Source organism: Parasteatoda tepidariorum, chromosome 10 (assembly GCF_043381705.1).
Source record: "Parasteatoda tepidariorum isolate YZ-2023 chromosome 10, CAS_Ptep_4.0, whole genome shotgun sequence".
NCBI classification, from domain to species: Eukaryota; Metazoa; Arthropoda; class Arachnida; order Araneae; family Theridiidae; genus Parasteatoda; species Parasteatoda tepidariorum.
The window spans coordinates 82,008,358-82,030,744 of NC_092213.1; the positions used below are offsets into that span (position 1 = coordinate 82,008,358).

The window sequence follows — 22,387 nt, forward strand, 5'->3', positions numbered from 1 at the left end:
TCAGCTTTAAAAGTAAATCATTGATATCCTCATCTTTAGTGCACTTTGACTGCAACATGAGGTTGTATGAACGAAAAGAACTCTCTGAATAATAGTCTCACTCAGATATTTAGAATACATTCTAATCTACGTATTTGTTTTGTTATTTTTTTTTAAATCTTATTGTTTTGTGTTTCCTTATTTGACCTTTACTGCGCTTGGTGCAGATGTTTGCCCGGTCGCTGGGAAAAGTTTTAATGGTCTCTCCTAAAGGTTTTCTGCAATACAAAGTCAGCGGAAAAAAATTTTGTGCCTCCCAAAAGTGATCGTAAATAGAAGTGGTCGCTACATAGAGGTGATCGCTACATAGAGGTGGTCGCTACATAGAGGTGGTCTTTCCTGGAGGTTTCACTGTACCATAAAATGTGCTTTGCACCATCTTTTGAAATTTTTTTAGTTGATAAAATTTTATTTTTAATGATTGATTAAATTTCATAAAATTTGTATTCCGTGGCTCTAAGCCACTGTTTTGTATGTTATGAATTAGTGCCATCTGATTTGTTGTTTTAAAACTGAATAAAATCTTATTCTGGCACATCTTGTCATACTCTATATTCAAAATTTTTAAATTTTTGTTTTTCAGCATCTGTGAAAAAAGTATTATCTTTAATATTATAATATTAGATAATTCTTTTATCATCATTAATTTATTTTTAATGAGACATTAAAATCATGAGGAAACAAATTATTAGAAATTTTATTTGCTTGTGGAAACTTTTATAGCTGATTTTTCTTGTACCATACTAAATCAGGTGATCTAACCATATCCAATATACTGTCTTTCTACAGTTCCCCTTGGCAGAAACTGGTCCCTTTCTACTATTGTGAAATAAAAATTTTAGTTTGTTGCAATGCTGAATAATAACATAACACAAGGTTCTTTAATTTTTTCCAAATCACAGGACCCTTACATGACTTAAATTTGTTTTATGGCATCCTAGTCATATAATATTTGTCTGTGTTTTAATATTTATTGCACTCAAATAATGAACAGCAAATGAAATCGGTCAAATAGTTATTATCAAGTCATAATTTTAAATGTATGACTTTTTTGAAATTTCATGACTCAGAAATTATATGATTGCTTGCAATCAAATTTTGTATTTTGCTGTATAAAATTAATGATAAAATTTGCATACCTATTACATCTTAAATACTTTTGTTTCTATTATTAAATAAAATAATAATAATTATTGAAAATTATTTTAAATGAACAAATTTTATAATTGTTTGTAAAATTGTCCAATTTGCTTAAAAATTTTTCAAGACATGGGGGCATGCACAAAAAGTAAATTTAACATAAAAGGGTTCATTTTTTCGACTCCTCATCTGACCAGACTGTTGGGTTCATGATTAAGTTTACCCTATCTACCCTTTGTTACATTTATCTTACCTCTTCTTGTATTGTGACATCTGTATTAAAATTATATATATTATTTTTTTTCTTACAATCATGATAATTGCCCTCATAACATAACCAAAAAATACCACTAAGTCATTACCCAAAGTACTGCCACATGTATAAGGTCAGTTTTTACAATTTGAAGTGTGTTTTACTGGTTCCACGTCGAAAAACAAGCTCATGTTTCAAATTTTTAAAATGTTGAGTATGGCATCTTCTTTTAAAAAGTAAATAAAATTTTTTATATAAAAATATGACTCAATGAAATACTGATTGGAATATTTATTGTTTATTTTTCTTTACAGGATGTGAAAGATTTCCTATCCACTGCTGCCGTCAGTGCTAGAGAATTCACCAATCCAAGTTTAACATGTAATTAAGTTGAAATTTTTCTTTTTTGATTTTATGTCTGTTTATTTTAACTGGATTTATTTTTGTTTTCAGCCATTATTATAACCGTTTTTTAATGAATACTTAATTGTTATACAGTCTATGCTCTTTACTCCCCCCCCCATTACTGGAACCCTCCCATTCTTACAACCAATAAATGAAGTCCCTTTTACTGTTATATAGTTGCAACACTATTTAAATGTCCAAATAGAATGTCTGAAACGAAGTGTTCATTCCATTAGAGTGACCAAATTTTTGTTTATTATTTTTCATTCCACATCAAAAACAGATGCTAAACTTTTTTTGTGTTTCAAAAAATAAAATTTTTCCAAGTTGCATGAATAAAGAGGTAGCAAAAGTCTGGAGAAAGTGATTCAAAATCTCTATTTCTTTTGATGTTAGCGCTCTGTAAACTTGCTGCATCTTGAATTCTTTATGAATAAAGAAAGAGTGAAAAAGATTACCTATTTTATCATAAGTAAGGGTTGCCACTCCACAGGGAGAACAAGAAAAACCTGGAAAATACAGGGAATTTAAAAATCGCCTATAATAACAGGGATAATGAAGGGAGTTTTGAGTTTTTCATTGCAAACTGGGAAAATACAGGGAATTTTGTTTCAAAGAGTCAGATATATTTGGTTGGTTATTAGCATAAAATTACTAAAAGTTATAACAATATTTTCCTGTGAATGAATATTTATTCCTTATTTTACAGTATTCAGTTGTAGTATTTATTATCACTTTCTATGTTTTAAAATTTTTTAGTTTAGATTATGTTTTAAAATTAAAGGTGGTGTGGTATTCCTTTATTTTTAAAGTGATTTTATGTTAACACTCACTACACAACATTTAATAATAATCATATTTAATTATGGTTTTACAATTAATAATAGTAAATTAAATTATATTGAATTTTTAATAAGTTATATTTACTTTTATAATATATTTTATATGAAACTGTGTGCAGTCAACTTGTTCAATTTAAGTTGTAACACAATATATATTTAAAGTTGCAAAGAAATACTAGCAATTAACTTTTTGTATTACTGCCAAATATTCTAAAAAGAAAAGTTAAAAACAGGAGAAACAAATTTAACTAGTGTTTATAATCACTAAAAAATTGAATGAGAATTTACAGGGGTCTGTCTAGGTTTTTCTGAGAGGTACCTATTTTGTGAAAATTTAGACATAATTTGTGAAAGATTAAAAATTATATTAAAAAATCATCACAAAAATATGGATTTATCGTTTCTTAGGGATACAAAAATAAAATTTTAAGAAAAAGTATTTTGTGAAACTACCATTTTTCCTTAAATTGAATTTGTGAAACTACCGTTTTTCCTAAAGTTGAATTTGTGAAGGTACCGCTAAACGGTAGTAAATTCGACCTGGACAGACCCCTGATTTATGAAACTCATCTTTGTAAATAGAGTTGTAATGGTAATATTGTCAAGACATTATTATTTATGATCAAGACCATAAGTTTATCCATTGTTATTTAATTTTTAAAAACTATTAAAATGTTTTTAAATTGTGATTTAATAAAGCATCATTTTTTTGCTTAAGTCACTCAAATCTTCTGAAACCATGCCAAAACAAGTGCTGCCACAAAAGTCTCACTTATTCTTGTTGATTTATGTATTAGAATATTCTTCCAAAGTTAAGCTAAACTTTACTAAAAGTTGTGCATCTTTTTTTCTTTTAAATTGAATTATCTTCATTATTTTATAAACAAAAAATAAAAATTATAAATTGTCTCAATTATTATTCAAAATTAAAATTAACTATTTTTATTATTTAATAAATCTAATTTAAATTATCTTAATGATTTATAAAACCTAAAACTAAATTATTTCAACTGTTCAATACATGTAAATCAAATTTTCTGTATAATTCAAATTAAACTTAATAGAAAATAATACCCTAGAAAATGTATCTTCAATTAAATACTTTATTGTCAATTCTATGAAATATTTTTAATGAATTTTATCGAATTTTAATTGATCTGTTAAGAGAATATAGATATCTTAAATGATGTTTCAATTGATTTAAATTGTCCACAGTTTTTTTAAACACCAAATCCTTACTATTTCAATACACCTATGAAATTTTTTTTCTTTTTTAATGTTTTTTAGATAAAAGTATAATAAAATCAGAAATAGAAAGCATTAAAGAAGAACAGTTGTCGTCTGCAAGTTTGAAAGAGTCAGCTGGTATGTCATCTTTTATTTAGTCAACTTTCAATAATTTTTTGAGGTTTATCATCATAATTGGCCCTACAGCCTGGTAGGGCCTTGACTTTCTTCAGAATTTTTCTCCTTGCATTTTTCTTTGAAGACGAAAACTAGTATTGTAAATTTTTTCTGTACTGCAATATCATTTAATCTTACTTGCGCGTTACTTGCGATGCGAGAACCACAGCACGGATTATTAATGGTCAGGTCATGGTCTACTTTTCTGCCTCATGTAGCAAACTTGTGGTACAATTCTAACTTGTTATCTATGTATATAGAGCTATTCATATTTGCCTTTAAATAGACCTGAAAATAACCACTCGCCACACGACGCGTCAGTGAAAAAAAAGTGGTGACTCAAATTAATTAAGCAGCCAGTCATTTTTTCCCTTATTTTTTATTTTGAAATTGTCTTAATGCACATCAAAGTTTCGTGCACAACGAAATCAAGTCTGTGTGTTTAACCTAATTTTGTCTCATGTCTATAGTATTTTTTATTATTGAATAAACTTTTTATACGTAGATTATTTCTAATGTGAATTTAAGAAAAAAAAATTATATAAACCTTTGCTCTTCGATGTTGCCTCTGAGGCAACGTCAAGAGTCATCCCTTTAAATTTAAAAATTTTTATACTTTAAAAATGAGTAACCACATTTTAAGAATTTTAAAAATTTTATTAAAATAGTGTATTATATATTTCAAATGATTTAGTGCTTATATTTGTTCAAACAGCATTTGAAAGTACTTGGAGTGCAAAGGGTTAATTTGAGTAAAAAGAGGTTAGAGGAAATAGTGGCTACTAAGTTATTAGTTTCTACTAGCCACTGGCTACTTGCTGAAAATTTGAATTTTCAGGTCTATCGGAGTGCTATATTAAAAAAAAACTAACACAAATATTGCACTATGTACTGAAACAATTTAAATTTTATTTACAGCCTTTTCTTGCTGTAAATATTTGTGAAGCCTTGCACTCTCAGAATACTTTATTACTGTGTTAAGACATTAGGAATACTAAATATTATATATGATTCTATCCATATGACAGCAATCCTAGAATATAAAAATGTTTTACAAAATTGAGAGTTTAGATTGCTTGGAAATTTGTAATTTATTTTGTTATGCTCTCAAAGAATAAAATTCTTAGAGTTACGAATAATAACTGTTCATGTCGAATGAAATACTGACAAATTTAGATATTCACGAAATAAAATGTTAAAAAATAAAAATTTTACGATTCTTAAGTTTTTATACTTTATTTAAAAATTATTTTAAAAAAATTAATGGTTTTTAAAATTAATTTAAAAACTATATGTTAGAAAATCCATCAAAGTTGAGTTGCTTTAAAGCTGCCATTCAACTTTATTGGATTTTCTTAAATTACTATATGAAGTTAATCTTAAAATCTTAAATTACTATATGAAATTAAAATTAATTTAAAAACTATATGTTGGAAAATCCGTCAAAGTTGAGTTGCTTTAAAGCTGCCATTCAACTTTATTGGATTTTCTTAAATTACTTTTGTTTTATGTATTTGCGGCTTTCGCCGTTCTCACCTGTTTTAATCAGTAATTTTCCTCAGTCTTTTCCACCAGTTGCTCTCCAGTATTTTTACCTTTTTTGCTTGCAACTACCTACAAAAGCAACATTATTACCGTTTTTTTTTCTTCAGTAAAATATTTATTATTCTATAGCTTTGTTTAAAAAAAGGATATTGTTCATTATTTTATTAGCTTTGTTTATTAGAATTTAACTGAATAAGCCGATGCATGTGTTTTTGGATTTTGTTCTTTCTGCTATTATTTAACATTGAAATGAGGTCATTTAAGTATAGATCTAACTGTTTACTTTTTGTTAAGGATTGAAGTATAATATGGATAATCCTCTATCTATTCTTTCCCCTGGCTTACCCGGATCTCTTCTTAATAAAGGAGGAGGACCTTATCTTATGCAACAGAGTCCCACACATCAGTCTATTTTGCATCCTAACCTATTGTAAGTAGCTACTTTCTCATTTATAATTTATACTTGTAGCGTAAGTGCAATCTATGTATTTACATTGCCATTTTTTTTATAAACAATGCCAATAGTTATAATTTTAAAATTGTTTTAAATCATTAAGAGCATGTGCAGTGCTCCAAAAAAAGTGGACCAACCTGAATAACTTTTGTTCTATTGCTTGGATCTTCACTTTTAGAACTCATTCTTAATGCAGGGCGAGTGATGGTTTTAAAAAGTACTTAATTGGGATTATTTTTTCTTTAACGTTTTTTAAAAACCCATAAAGGTACTCTTTTTACTCAGGGTTTTTAAAAAGCGCCTAATTTTCGATCTTTTAGAAAGAGACTTTTTTCTTTCTTTGGAGTGTCGATTGTTGTTCTAAATTACAAAATATGCTTAATTTTCACAATTTTCTCTGCATTATTTATCAGAAACTGGTTATTTTATCATGTTTATGTAAAGTTTTTGAATTTTATTGATTTAATGTTTATAATTTAAGAACTTTAAACGATAGAAAAAAATAATTTTTATTGCTGCACAGATCCTAAATATGATTTTTTTTTTTGGAAAGTGATTAAAAATATTTGAGTACTTAAAAGGTGCTTATTTTTTATTGAAAAAACTGGCCACACACCATGTAATGTTTTGAGGCTGTGACCTCAAACATGCTAATTAATTATTGTATACAATATTTTAAGCTGCGAAATCAGACACAAAAATCATACTTTCTCTGAATCAACATACCTGTTTTTCAACCAATTTGAATTTCTGACCCTCAAAATATAGGGGGTTAGAAAATAAAAACGTAATTGAAATGCAAACTTACCCATGTGGTGCAGATGTTAAAAATGCCTTAAATATAGTTATACTAATTTAACAGTTAACAGAGATTCGCTAAGAAGAAAATATTAAACAGTGCTTAAATTGTTCAAAGTAATTTTAAAAGTATATTTGGTAGTTAAAACATGAAGCAAATTTTATTTCAATGCTGCTATCTATGAGAAAAAATTAGTTAATAAAACATTTAGATAATTTAAGAAACAAAACCCTTAATAGGAAGAAAAATTAATTAATAATGGAAATATATATATTTACATACATATATATTTAAAATATTGATTTCAAAATTCAATCTCGAATTTCTTCTGTTATCGAATTTTGATTATTGGTTAGAAAAGGTTTGACATTTCTTACTTTTTTTCCCCTACTTATTTTCTTATTTTTGAAATTTATAACTGAGTGTAGTAAGTTTCAAAATGAAATTAACATTTGTATTTTTCAGACAAAATCTTAACCATCCTGATTCAAATAGTTCTTGGCCTGATACAGAGTGTGACCAAACACAGATGCAGAAGAACCTACTTAAATGGGAAGCAGATGAGCAACTTGGTCTACTCTCTACAATATCACCCGTCTTGTACGCAAACATAAATCTGCAACATTTAAAAATTGAATATCCAGGTCAGTATCCACATCTTATGGAATGTTTTGGGAGATTGAAAGAGATTTTTTTTTTTAAAAAAAAGTTTATTACTTCGAACAATGATGGCAAGTTACTGTTACATTGGGAAAAAAAGCCACTCTTAAAGAAATAGGTTTCTTTCAACCTAAGTAGAAGAAACTCTTTCTCAAATGGAAATAAAAAATGTTTTAGTAACGGCAGGCATTGAACTTTCGTTCTTTGCTTTGAGCAACACTTTTACTGGAAGTGTTGCTCATTTATTGTTACCTGGTGGGCACCTGTGAACCAAAGTCATAGAGGCAAGCAACATTACCAGGGCTGGATTGATTACTCATTGGGCCAGACTAGGCCATGGCCTGGGGCCCCCAATGATTAGGGGCCCACTTTGAATGGATTTTTTGAAAATAAATTTTTAAAAATTTAGAAAAACAATGATTTTTCAAATTTTTTCAAAATGTTATGAATTGAGGGTCAAAACAAGTATCATTTGGTTTTTATGAAATAAATAGTTTTTTCTATTGGATCAATATTAATATTAATGATTTAATAATAAACAAAAATGGCAAAAATCATAACTTTTTTTTAAGAAAAAAATCGGATTTGTTTAATCACAATTATACTTTTTTGCTTTAAATAAGATTTTTTTTTATCATTTACCTACCAAAATATTTGATTGGATGTGTAATTTGTACTTAATATTATTTAAAAAACAATATCATAGCTAAAATAGTTAGCATTTCTTACTATCATTTTTTAAGTTATTATTTAATTATTAAAAACAAGTCATTGAATAAATTAAATCATACTTATAATAAAATTGATTATAGTTTTTCAAGCTCAACTTGCTAATGAATGTTAAAGATTAGAAGATTATTTGTCAATTTGATTTATAATAAGGAATAAATAAGCTTAGATCAGAAAACATATCTGAAAAATTAATTTTCAGTTACTTTGGTTGATCTACTCAAACAACATATTTAATAAGTTTTCAAAGTGCTGAATTTAAATAGGCATAATACTCGAGTATAATTATTATGCCTATTTAAATTCACATATTATTATCCACATCCTTTTTTTTAATTTTTTGTTTATTGTGAATTATGAAAATTTAAATGCATATCCTTTTTATTATATATAAGTAAAAAGTCTTCATTATGAAAATGAGACTTTAAAAAATGAAATACATCCCAAATGATGTATTTTTTAATTATATTGTAGAAAAAATTTTCATACCTAAATTATAATATTAAAAAAATCAGTTTAGCTAAATAAAAAAATCAGGTTATTTTTTCCCCCAGCTTTTAATAATTTTCCATCTTTGCAAATGTTTTATTTTTCAATAACGATTTTGTTGTGTCATATTTAGCTACCCTATTTCGCTGCCACATTTCTACACTTTTAGCTGTTTTGTTAAGAATTTGCTTTAATGTTAATTCTGCAACAGCTGTTTTTTTGATATCTACATACCAACATTTTACGTTTCTTTAAATGCAGACAATGATTTTCCATCTTTGTAAATGCATATTGTTTTTTTCATTAATGATTTTGTTGTGCCATATTTATAAATCAAATCTATCACAACATTATTTAGTGAATAAGGGAGAAAACTTGAGAAAACTTGAGGGAGAAAACTTGAAAAATTAAGGGAGAAAACTTGAATAAAATGCCTTGTTTAAAATATTGTAATTTTAAAAAATAATCTTTGAATAGATCGGTTTATATCTTGTTGCACATTATTTGAATCTTCATAATTGTATCTAAACTAATTATACATATTTTTAGCTTGGACAGATAGGGTGAAGCAAATTGCCAAAATTTGGCGTAGTTTACCTCCAGAGAAAAGACAGCCTTACTTGGTGAGTTTGGTTTAATTTTTTTCTTTTTTAGCAATGTTTGAAAAAAGCTAAATTATTAGATCATATGAAAACTTCTAATTTTTTTTGTTGTAATTTTTTCCAGTTTTATTATTTTTTAACAAACTTATTATCCTCCATGTGCTTAAATCATCTTAATAATTTAAAAGTTTAATCTGTTGTACTCGAGATAAACCTTATTTTTAAGAATTGTTTATACGGCAGTAATGTTACTCCCCAATAGAATAGTTTGCAATAATATTGTTTATGATCTTGTTAAAAGAGGGAGACAACAAAACATGCTGATCCTATTGATATTTTTCGTATTATTGGTTTGCAATATAATATTATTTGTCATTTCATGGTAATAATTCAAGAGAGTTATTAATTTATTTATTTAATTAGTTTTGCAAATATCTGCAGAACAGCTCTAATTATAAAAAGTTATTGTAGGACTATGGACAATTTTGCTCCTAAGCCCTGTTTGAAAACCAGAACCATAATAAATAAAGATATGAATCTATTTTATCTAGTCTTTAATTCTACTAAAATTAAATTGTTTTTCAATTAATTCTACTTTTTTCTTGAATAAGATATTTTTTTCATTTTGTAAAAAGATATTCAAAGCCTTCCTTTTATTTTTTCCTCAGCAAAGAGCTCGAGAAAATAGAGCAGCCTCCAGAACTCAGAGATCCAGCAGTACAGTAAGTACGGTTAATTAATTGTACTTAATATAGTGAAACTTGTTAGAGGATGACTGTTTGTGGTGTAGTGCTTTTTTTTATAACCATTGTTGAGCAGCCAACCGAATTTTCAGTTTACGGCTGCCAATATTCAACTCCTTATCCTTATAATTTTGAACCCAATCCAGAAGACAAGGAAACTCATGGATCAAGTATTAGGAGAAATTTTTTTATGGAAGACTTTTTGATGGAATTAGCCCGCATTTGGGTTACATCGTGAGGAAAATGACTGAAACTTCCCGTAGTTAGCCTGACGGCTAGAGGTCTAACCCATGATCCGTCTACAAGTGAGGATATTTTATGTCAACACCCTGGTCTGTGGGAACCGGGTGCGGAAATCGAAACAGCGGGTGTACTGCTTTTCTGGTCACCTTATCAGGGTTGATTGTGATCCGGAAAAAATCCGGATTTCCGTATTTTTCGCTCACCGTCATCCGGAAGTTTCCGGAGATGGAAGGCTCAGACGTTTCAAAAAATCATTGATCACAAAAGTTTCCGGAAATCAAATTTTCAAAGGTGGAACTTAAAAACACAGTTTATTTTATTTGTTTGTAAGGGAGAGCCAGAGAGATACTTTGTAAGCTTATATTCAAGATTAATATTAATTTTTTATCAGTAAATAGTTATTATAATCATAAACTCAAGAAAGAAAGACATATTTGTAAATTTCAATTACTTCTCCAGGTCATCATAGGTATGTGTAAAATTTTAAATATATTTTAAGTAAATTAAGAAATATTGAGAANCGTGAAGAAAATGACTGAAACTTCCCGTAGTTAGCCTGACGGCTGTGGGTCTAACCCATGATCCGTCTACAAGTGAGGATACTTTATGTCAACATTGTGGTCTGTGGGAGCCGGGTGCGGAAATCGAAACAGCGTGTGTATTGCTTTTCTGGTCACCTTATAGATAGGCACGAGTCATTGCATTTTCCCAAATTTTTTTTTTATCATGTAATTCTACGAACAGTGTTAGAACAGCCGAACATTGCGCTAAACACCTCCAAATTGTTTCAAAATGCCATTTTTCCCAATCTTGTCCCAAATTGCTCAAAATCTCTAATAATACTCATTAAGTGAAAACCGCAAGCTTAATTTATGCGTAAAAATCAGCAGTGGCACTGTATGAAATATCAGAATTGGAAAAAACTGTGTTGAAAGGGTGAAAAAGAATTGTCAATGTGGTTTTTACGATAGAATCCTCAGAAATTGAGTGTGTCAAACAGTATACTAAAATTCGAAAGATGTGTTGTAATAACATTGTTTTTAAAATAACTGAATTAGAAGAAAAAACAAGTTCAATTTATTGAAAAGACGCCCGGTGGCTGAGCGGTAGCGCTTCGCGCTGCTGTGCCACAGGTCCCTGGTTCGATCCTCGGGCCGAGCAGGGTTGACTCAGCCTTTCATCCCTTCAGTGGGTCGATAAATGAGTACCAAGCATGCTTGGGAACTAAACACTGGGGGTTCCGCATTCAGCTGACCACCTGACCGGAACATCTGCTTCTGCACCCCAGAGCCCAAGGTCAAGAAAACTGAGATGGGCACAGTAGGACTTGGCCCTCTAGGGCTGTCGCGCCACTTTTAATTTATTGAAAAACGTGGAATTGCAATAGAATCAAGCCTGTCTCCTGTTGTAATAACACTTTATTACTTAAAAACATCAGAATTTGGAAAACCATGAAGAAAAAACCGAAAAAAGGATACTCAAGCCACATGGATTTACTATGGGATGGATTTAATATGTCAAAATGTGATATTCTCAAATACTGAAATTGGTGTAGCGTAATAATATTATTTTAAAAGTTTTGGATTTCGGAAAACCATGTGAAAATGCTCAAGAACTGTAAGCAACTGCTGAAAAGAAAATTTAGAAAATTTTCTTCTTTCTGAATTAAGAAACTTTTTCCAGATATATATTTATTTAGATAATTTTTTTTGTGTGCTTCAAGTTACATCTTTTCAATTGAAATGTGCATTTTCTTCCAAGCTCTTTTAAATCTGTGCGTGTGTTTCTATACTGGGTTGTGGATAAACGATAGGCACTAAAAATATAGCATTCAAGTTTGATTTTTCCATTATGTTTTTAATTCAGAGACATTTTTGAAATTGGAATTTTCTCTTACGTTTAACGGGAGCTGTTGTCTTAAATTTATAGACATTCAGTTTTGTCAAATATTTTAGAGATAACATTAGTGACATTTGTTAGGTTATAGCTCAAAAAAGTGATTTATTGCATGTTCTTTTAAACTGAATTGTTTTTTATTCATTATGTTAATCTGAATGATCAAAGTCTAAACATTTTTAAACTTTTTGGATAACCTTAAAAATCAGGGACTGAAATTATAACTTTTTAGATTTAAAAAAAATCAGAGGGATGACATTTAGTGTAAATCAGTGTTCCCAACTAGTATGAATCGGTGCTATTTTTATTAAATTATGTATATTTATTAAATTATTTCTCTTAGTTTTTTTATTATATCAGTTTTTTAAATAAGTGCATTTTTACTCATAAGAATTGTATGTATTTTATTTGAAGGATTCTGACAGAAGTACGAAAGATAAAGCACCTGACAGTGATTCAGAAAAGCAATGGAAGCAGTTGCAACATTTTAGGCAAATGCAACAACAAGCTCAACAGAGACTTATACAAGAACAGAGGCAAGGTATCTCAAACCCACTATTTTAATTTTATTATTCATTAAAGGTGACACATATGACTTACTTGTCTCATAACCACAAACAACGTAACATATATATAATCCTTTTTTTTAGTTCATCCGGACCTCGATCCCCGCTAAAATTAAATGCATACAAATACGTTAAATTGAATGAGCCACTCTGCGGAGAGCAGATTTGTTGTTTATTGTCTTGATGCAAGATTACCACAAAAAAAGTTAAGAGAAAAATAAATAACCTCAACAGTATGCAATTTCGCATACAACTTTATTAGATAGCATTTCATGCTGTTGATCTACTAATATACAAAATATAAAAAATTTTAGTCAGGGGTCTGTTTAGAAGAAATTTGGGTCCGTTAACGGACCCTTCACAAAATATCTTTTCATAAAAACGGACCCTTCACAAAATATTTTAACTTAAAAACGGACCCTTCACAAAATGATTTTTCTTTTAATCGGACCCTTCACAAATTTGTTTATCTTCATTATTATTTTGTTAATCGAATAAACCCTTTCCAGGGCAGAAAACAAGAAAGATGGATGTAAACGAATTAAGTTTTGTCTTCGGCAGACGATTCTTCCATTATTCGTCCGAAATGAATATTCTGCGTTCAGCAGTATAGGCTAAATACCAAATATTTGTATGTTGCATCTCTAATTTAGAAGCAGCAATTGTTGTTTATTTTTTAAAATTTAATTTTTTTAATTATAATTTTACAGTGTTGAGCATAAAATTGTCTGTCTTTACAATTTAAAAACTCTTTGAAAAAGGTTTTTTTTTTTGCAATAACGGACCCTATTTGCACAAATTCATAAAAGCGGACCCTGGTTGAAAGAATGTGAGTAATTTTTTCACAATTTCACCAAAAACGGACCTTTCACAAAATGTCTGGACAGACCCCTGTTAGTATTTTAATACATACCGTATATTCCGGCGTATAACGCGCACTTTTAATACAAAAAGTAACATTGGAATTTTCGGGTGCGCGGTATACGCCGAATATAAAAAATTATAGATTAAAAAAATTTAAATATAGAAAAATACTTTTATTTTAAGGAAATGACATACCTTTACCTATATACTTTATTGATTTTCGTTATTACGTTTTTATGTTCGTCTTCCGTTATTTCTTCAGGCACGTCATCACAATCTGTTTCGTCTTCATCATCTGTGTTACCCTCATCCATAAATAAACAGTCACCTTCTGATCCGTCCAGATTATTTGAATGGTTTTCTAACCATCTCAGACTTAATTTCATCCCATACTTTTAATATCCATTCGCACACTGTTTCCAAACTTGCATGACGCATATGTCCTCCTTTCGTAAAGGTTTTCTTGCCCTCCAACATCCAAGTGTTCCACTGTTTTTTAAATTGGCTTTAAATGGTTTGATTAAGCAGACGTCCAATGGCTGAACGAATGGTGTCAATCCGCCCGGAATAACTGCCATATCGGTGTTACATACTTTCAAAATTTTTTTTGTATTATCTGTAAGGTGGGACCAAAACATGTCACACACTAAAAGGCTTTCTGGTTTTCTATAGATACTAGACGAGATATTGCACATGTACAATCCAAATTTTCGTGCGCGTTATACGAAGAGTATATCTTAAAATTTAAAAAAAGTTATTGGAAATTACGGGTGCGCGTTATGCGCCGGAATATACGGTATATTTAATTTTACTTTTCCAATTAGGTTCTCCAAAGTATAATTACTAAACTTTTTTTTGCATGTTTTTACAGTTATTTTTTTTTTTTTTTCAATTCCTACTATTAGTTCACACTCTTCCTATATCTTGTTCAAATTTTCAATCCTTCATAAAATACTTTTTCCATTCAAGTTCAAATACATTTTTTTTAAAAATTGTAGTGGAATGACACTTGATGTTAATACAGTTTTTTCAAATATTAATTCATACAGTAAATAGGGATGAGCGAGAAACGAAATGGAGTTTTCTGACGAGTTAAGTCTTAGACATTGTTTTACATATTACTATAGGTGATAAGCGATTCAGTTTATCACCTATTTTTAAGATAACATCAGTGATCATTTCTTACTTATACACTATCTGGCCATTAATGACCGGACACCCCTCATTTCGGATACATGAGGTGCTAGTATCAAGTCAGTAGGGCGTAGGGCCGCCACGCGCCCGAATCACAGCTTTAACCCTTCTAGGAAGGCTATCCACTAGGTGTTGGTACACGACGGCAGGTATTGCCCACCATTCCTCCTGTTACATGGCGAAGGGTTGAGTGGTGGTTTTGGGGCGTTGTGGTCTGGCCCTCAACCGGCGCTCCAACTCATCCCAGAGATGCTCAATTGGATTTATGTCGGGACTTTGGGATGGCCAGTCAAGCTCTTGCACCCCCATTTCATCAAACCAGTCCGTGATGGCATGTGCTTTATGAATGGCAGTGTTATCGTGTTGAAACACAAACGGGCCATTACCGAACTGTTGCCACAGGGTGGGAAGTGCCGAATTGTCCAGGATGTCTCTACACCCTTCTGCGTTCAGGGTTCCACGCACTAACACCAAGGGTCCAAGGTCAGACCATAATTCCTCCACCACCGAACTTCACAGTGTCCGGTCATTAATGGCTAGATAGTGTAGCTCTATTTGAGCAAAAAAATAGTTTATTGCGCTCATTTAAATCTTGAATTATTTTATATTTGCTGTGTCAGATAAATTCAATAAAGAACATGACGTGGTAGCACGTGTGGTCCACGTCACCAAATTTATACTTTTATGGTTGTCTGATACCACGCGCCTTTTTTTTTCAATTCCTACAATTAGTTTCACACTCTCTCTATATCTTGTTCAAATTTTTAATAGTTAATAAAATAGTTTTTATTCATCCACTCCAGTTTAAAAGCAATTTTTTAAACTGGATGATAATACAGTTTTTTTTAAATATTAATTTATTCATTAAATTTAATTAATTTATTTTAGTTTTATATGGGAGAAAAAGTGTAATTATTTGACAAAAAGTAACTAAATTGCTTGTTTAAAAGAAACCTTTGTAAGGAGAAATGTCTGTTTTTAATAGACACATTTGTTAAAAAAAAAACTAATTGCTTAACTAATATTAAACATGCTAATTTATTTATTTTATTCAATTTTAAAAGGAACTCTTATATGGTAAAAAATGTACATGTTTTTAATGCATTTGTTTATTCCGTCTCTTAATTAGCTGCTCTAAAAGCTCGATCTGAAAAAGCAGAAAATACTGCTGCTATGGCTGAATTGGATAAGAATATCANACAAAAACAATGAAAAAAATTGTAATAAAATAGTGAAAACAATTCTATTCCTTATTTATAAACGCTACGCAAAAGCAATTTGGCGACAGAGCAGGTTTGACTTAAAAGTTTCCGCCAAGAATGCCAAGAGGTGCCGAAACCGTGAGCATTTCCGTAAGTGCCGCCGGGGCGCGTTATGCGCCGGAATATACGGTATATTTAATTTTACTTTTCCAATTAGGTTCTCCAAAGTATAGTTACTAAACTTTTTTTTGCATGTTTTTACAGTTATTTTATTTTTTTTCAATTCGTACCATTAGTTCACCCTCTCTCTATATCTTGTTCAAGTTTTCAATCCTTCATAAAATACTTTTTATTCTTCCATTCAAGTTCAAACACATTTTTTTAAAACTTGTAGTGGAATGACACTTGATGTTAATACAGTTTTTTCAAATATTAATTCATTCATTAACTAGGGATGAGCGAGAAACGAAATGGAATTTTCTGATGAGTTAAGTCTTAGACATTGTTTTACATTTTACTATAGGTGATAAGCGATTCAGTTTATCACCTATTTTTAAGATAACATCAGTGATAATTTCTTACTTATACAGTCAAACCCCGCTATAATGAACACGGCTTATAGTGAACTCCCGGATATAGTGAACGAAATGCTCGATTCGAAATGCTCGACGTGCCTTGCTATACACGTATAATGTTATTTTTAGTGGATATAGTGAACCAAAAAAATGAGGAAGTTGGATATAATGAACTTTTTTCTGTCTTCGACTGATTTCTCCCCCCCCCCCCATTTTCTTTGTAATAATTTTGAAATTTCTACTTCAAAATAAATACATATACCAATTTTTAAAGCCATTTATAGAAACTACTTTTATGTGCTCGAATGGGAGGTTAGACGGGGTTTAAAAAGCGGAATAACAGAAATTCAGGAAAAATTATCTGAGAGTCAGGAAGTGTTTCCATATCTGATGCTGAGGGTTGCTCATCAGCTATTTGTACGCAAGACGAAGAGTGATGAAAAATAACACATTTTTTTGCTACTACATAATATTTTCAGTCATTTATATGAATATAATGTAATAAAAGGGAGAAGTTTCTGAACCATTAGTGAAATTTCCTGCGTAACGGATATAGTGAACTTCCGGTTATAGTGAACCAAAATTTCGGTCCCTTGAAGGTTCACTATGTACTGTAGCTCTATTTGAACAAAAAAATAGTTTATTGCGCGCATTTAAATATTTCATAATTTTATATTCGCTGTGTCAGATAAATTCAATAAAGAACATGACGTGGTATGACGTGTAGTCCACATCACCCAATTTATGGTTGTCTGATCCCACGCTCTTTTTTTTTCAGTTTCTACAATTAGTTCACACTCTTCCAAATTTTTAATCGTTAATAAAATACTTTTATTCATCCACTCCAGTTTAAAAGCAATTTTTTAAACTGGATGATAATACAGTTATTTTAAATATTAATTTTTTCATTAAATTTAATTAATTTGTTTTAGTTTTATATGGGAGAAAAAGTGTAATTATTTGATAAAAAGTAACTAAATTGCTTGTTTAAAAGAAGCCTTTGTAAGGAGAAATGTCTGTTTTTAATACACATATTTGTTAAAAAAAACTAATTGCTTAACTAATATTAAACATGCTAATTTATTTATTTTATTCAATTTTAAAAGAAACTCTTATATGGTAAAAAATGTACATGTTTTTAATGCATTTGTTTATTCCGTCTCTTAATTAGCTGCTCTAAAAGCTCGATCTGAAAAAGCAGAAAATACTGCTGCTATGGCTGAATTGGATAAGAATATCAAATTGATTCACTCAAAATCCTTGTCCGAAATTCCTCAATTTCCTAACAGGACTGTAACCGAAGAAAACCTTGTACCTAATTCGAGTAAAATAATCGAGAAAAGATGGTCTTCTTCTGCAGTGGATTTAAACTCTTCTGAAAATTTGTTGCAGGTAATATGAACTAAACATTTTATGATATTTAATTTGATTTATAAGAACGGTAAAGTTATTTAAATTAGAAAGTTTTTATTTTTTAGTAAGTTGGGTATTTTGTGTAAACTTTTCCTTGGTTAGAAATTGGTGCATAGCGTTTTTAAAAAGTGCTTAAAGGTGCTTATTTTCGATTTTCCTTTTTAAAAAGCCTTTAAAGGTGCTTTTTTCATTGGGTGTTTTTAAAAAGTGCTTAATTTTGGCTTTCCGAAAATGTGATTTTGTTTCTTTATTAGAAGAATTTTCGCCACATATTATGCAAAAGCGTGCTTTTAACATTATTTTATTCAACATTTTCACAATTCATTCAACCATTATCTATTTCAGCGTACTGTCAGTCCAAAGGTTTGTGTATGTTGCATTTTACAGGTTTGATGAAATACTTGCGAGTCGATGTGTGCATATAGTAAACTGGGCTCAGTGAGATTATTGCACTCTCATGTGCAACTCTGCTGTATTTTGCAAGATATTCTCAATTTCAAGATTCCTTTTCTACTCTCTGAAATCGAACCATAAAATCTGTTGATCATTTTCTTAATGGCTAACATAATCAAGAAAAGAGTTCTTTGTCAAAATCTAGTTATTTTATAATGATCATGTAAAGTCTTCGAAAAATATTTTTGAGTGCTTAAAAAGTACCTAAAAGGTGCTTATTTTTTGTTGAAAGATTTGGCTGTAGAATTTTCTAAAAGTTACAAAATTTTCTCCTTTTTGAGGCTTAAAATTTTGTGAATGGCCATTTTTTAAAGTTCGGAATTTTGGGTAAGGTCTTTTTAAGTCCTAATTTCTTTCTAGATACCTGGCAGCTGCCTGCTATGTAATTTTTTTATATCGTAGCTCCCCTTGATTTAATAAAGAATTCATCTGGCTTTTATGAACTGGTTTTGGCTACTGGTTAGAAAATTCCCACAAATCGGAAAAGTTTAGGGGAGAATAAATCCTTGTCTAAATATTTTCTCTCTTCTTACTGCATGAATGGATTAGTGTAAAAGGTATAATAAAATAATCAATGCTTTCTCCTAGTTTTAGTTTTTCCTTGGCACATATTTTCCATAAATCATCCTTTTTATCAACAATTTTCAAAAGCTGCACTAAATTTTTTCTTAGAGGTACGAAGCAAAAACAATGACAGTATTTTTTTTCAAGCAAAATGTTGCAATCAGAAATTTGATCAGCAAAAGCTTTTTGTTACATGAAGTTACATGCTGCCACAGTTTCTTATTCAGTAGTTGCAGTATTACAGTCATTTGGATCAACTGGTTGTATAAATTAATGACAAGATAATTGAAAGACCTTTGCTCTTCATTACTTTTCTACTATTGGATTAAAAAGGAAAGAAAGGAAAAGAAAGAAAAAATGAAATTTTCATTAAGAGTCCAATCATTAAGCAATTTTTCCGATCGTTTTGATAAAAAAAATTTCATGAAGTTTTAGAAGAATTCCTTATTTATAGTTTTTTTTTATCATTAAGCAAACAAACACTTTGTTAAAATTTTCATCATTCAACCATCTGATCTCGATGAACCAGACTTGCATTTTATAAATTTGACTGTATTTCATGTAATCTACTTTTTATTTTTCCCTTTTTTTAAAGCCATGATTACAAATTCATTTTATTTTTATAGCAACAAACTAACAGACTTCCTACTGAAAACCACCCATCCCTGCAAAAATCAATGATGCAAGATAGAGTGGCACAATCTCTGTTACATGTCTCTAAAGTCCGCGCACCGCTGGAATCTTCCATGTCTCTTATGGATGCATCTCTGTCACCTTCTAACCCTATAAAATCTGAACCACCCTTTCATTCTACACAGCCTTCACCAACCACCCAGTTTACCGCTCTTAATAATTCTAGGAACACAAATCCTCTATTGATTTGTAGAACAGATGGTACTAGAGTTGGAACACCTACCATAAAAAAAGAAGCTGTAAATACGCCACCACCTACACCTAGACCACACAGCTCAGATTCCTTTTTTCAAATGTCAACGTCACCTCAGTCTCAGCTTTTGGCATCCTTGGACACTCACTCCCAGCCGACTCCAGCTCGTAGCAAATTGATCGGAACACCGAGTGCCTCGGAAGCTCAACAAAGCTCTACTGCTGGTGCTCAGGACACACAGTCACCGTCAAAGGTTCCATCATCACCGTCAGTGACACTTTCCAATCTACCCCCAGATAATTCCAAAGTACACACCGCACAGAATGCTTTACATACCGTGGAACAATTCCTTCTTCAGCAGCAACAGTCTTCTGGTAGTTTTCAAGCTTCTAATATTCTGAAACAGTTGCCACCCCAGTACAAAGACGCTTGTCTTCCTATTACGAGTGCATCGGAAAAAGAAGCATTGCTCTCTCAGGACAAGCGACTGGAGGAACAAAACTTGGAAAGTATGCTTCAAGCTAGTCAAGCGTCTTTGCCTTATTCTAATAGGCTTGCAGCTCATCAGCACTTGAGAGATCTCCTTCAAAACAAAGCTCCAGATTCACCTTTGCCTACAAGGACGGAAGGTAAGTTCTGACCTAATTAACTTCTAACCCCCGTGGCAGAATCGCAGCTACACGGCGACATTGTTGTATGTAGAACGTTACAGAGTTCTTGCAGAAAGATTTTTCTTTTGAAAAGTAGAAAAAAAAATATATATATTTTTTTTCTACACATATTTTCAGGTAATATTTGAATCATGCATTTAGATAATAATTTTTTGACACTCTAAATTCACGACGATAGTAGCGTAAATCGGTGTAATGCTTCGATTGTATTTTCGTCAGTTAATTATATTGATTTTCATGTGAATTTTAAATATCCGGATATATTTCAAACAATATGGAAAATTCTAATCGTGCATTTGAGTATTTACTTTTTAAGGCAATAATTCTGTTGAATTTTTAGTAGTTATTGCTATTGATTTCTCCATAGTTTTTAAATCCGATATTTTTTATGTGATATTATTTATTACAACAATGTAATCTCGAAAGGAAACACGCATTTGAAGAGCTCGATTTGCGTGATTTCGACGTAGATCTTTTTTTCAGCAATTACTGCTACGGATTTCATGATTTTTAATTATTTATTCTATTATGATAATTATTTACAAAATGCGAAGAAGGAAGTAATAAGTGTCCCCTCCCCTCAAAATGCGAGAATATCATGCATAATATGAAGCTAAAAAATTATTACATGTTTTATTAAAAAAATTATATAGTTTTACACTGCTTTTGTTATTTTAAATTTGTAACATGTATGTTTGTTATTATTAAATCTTGCAGAAGGACAGTAGTGATAGAGAGTTTTGTTGCATATAGCTCTAAAAAATTCTGCCACAGGGCTTCTAACCTAGAAGAAGTGTTTTTTTTCTTTCTTACTTATAATTTTTTTTAATTATAGATAAGATGGTTAGAAGTGAGCCCAACATCATATGTTCTGTTGGCAACATCAAATTAAGTGATGTAATGACAGATTCGACCAATCAAAATCGTGCCTTCCAAACAGCCATGGCTGCTGAGCAACAGACCAATCGTCGACTAGACATTCCTGAAAGACCAGAATCCCAATCAAGTTCTCACAAGGAATTTTTATTGGGGCACACTCAAAAAGAATCCCAACAATCCAGTTACATGCCCCTCGCTGCTGTTGACCAAGAAATGGAAGATGAGTTGTGTGCTGACCCAAACACTAAAAATGACCTCATGAACGATCTCGAGAACCCCCCTGAAGAAGAACAAGATGTGTTGGGAGGTAACTGCAACCTTGATGTTTTGAACGTTGGGGATGTTGGTGAATTAGAATTGGATGATGATGAGTTATTAGGTGAGTGTGGTACTTTTTGAAAAATGTATTAAAATTATGTAATTCTTTTTCTGTTTCTAATCAAAAGATAAAAATTGAAAAATTCTCCAAGATAAAATTTTTCAATAAAAGGGGATGCACCCTAAATTTTTTCAGGATTCCCACAGGATAGGGAGAAAAGGAAGAACCTGGAATTGCCAGGGAATATTATTTTATCTCCAAAAATCAGGGAATAGCCAGAGCAAGTTACAATTATTATTATTTTTTTTACAGAAACCTGGAATATTCCTATATTATACCGGGAAGATAACCAGTCTTAAAATTGTCAGTAACAGTAATCAGTCATTGAGATTCCAGTTATATAATTCTAACATCTCTTAAAATTTTTTGTTGTAAGAATTTAACATTTTAGTCAAACTGGAATATTCTCATCCTCATTTAATAATATTTTTTACACAGAAAATCTAATATTTAATGTTACAAATGAGAGAATCAAAAGTTTTCTGATGAAAATATGGT

The 22,387-nt window shown here is 30.5% G+C and overlaps 1 protein-coding gene across 11 annotated transcripts in view; it reads left to right on the top strand.

Moving 5' to 3' along the window:
• The window catches only part of LOC107452250 (histone-lysine N-methyltransferase 2C), a 156,375-nt gene that overhangs the window by 60,394 nt on the left and 73,594 nt on the right, over window positions 1–22,387 (top strand). For 10 of the 11 annotated variants that reach the window (XM_071187063.1, XM_071187065.1, XM_071187066.1 and 7 more), the window contains 10 exons: window positions 1,747–1,813; window positions 3,967–4,044; window positions 5,923–6,058; window positions 7,347–7,525; window positions 9,309–9,382; window positions 10,030–10,083; window positions 12,658–12,784; window positions 17,816–18,036; window positions 19,701–20,589; window positions 21,467–21,889. In XM_071187063.1, the coding sequence (XP_071043164.1) occupies window positions 1,747–1,813; window positions 3,967–4,044; window positions 5,923–6,058; window positions 7,347–7,525; window positions 9,309–9,382; window positions 10,030–10,083; window positions 12,658–12,784; window positions 17,816–18,036; window positions 19,701–20,589; window positions 21,467–21,889 (2,248 nt within the window). The remainder of the gene's footprint in view (window positions 1–1,746; window positions 1,814–3,966; window positions 4,045–5,922; window positions 6,059–7,346; window positions 7,526–9,308; window positions 9,383–10,029; window positions 10,084–12,657; window positions 12,785–17,815; window positions 18,037–19,700; window positions 20,590–21,466; window positions 21,890–22,387) is intronic. The other variant, XM_071187070.1, reaches the window with a different exon arrangement.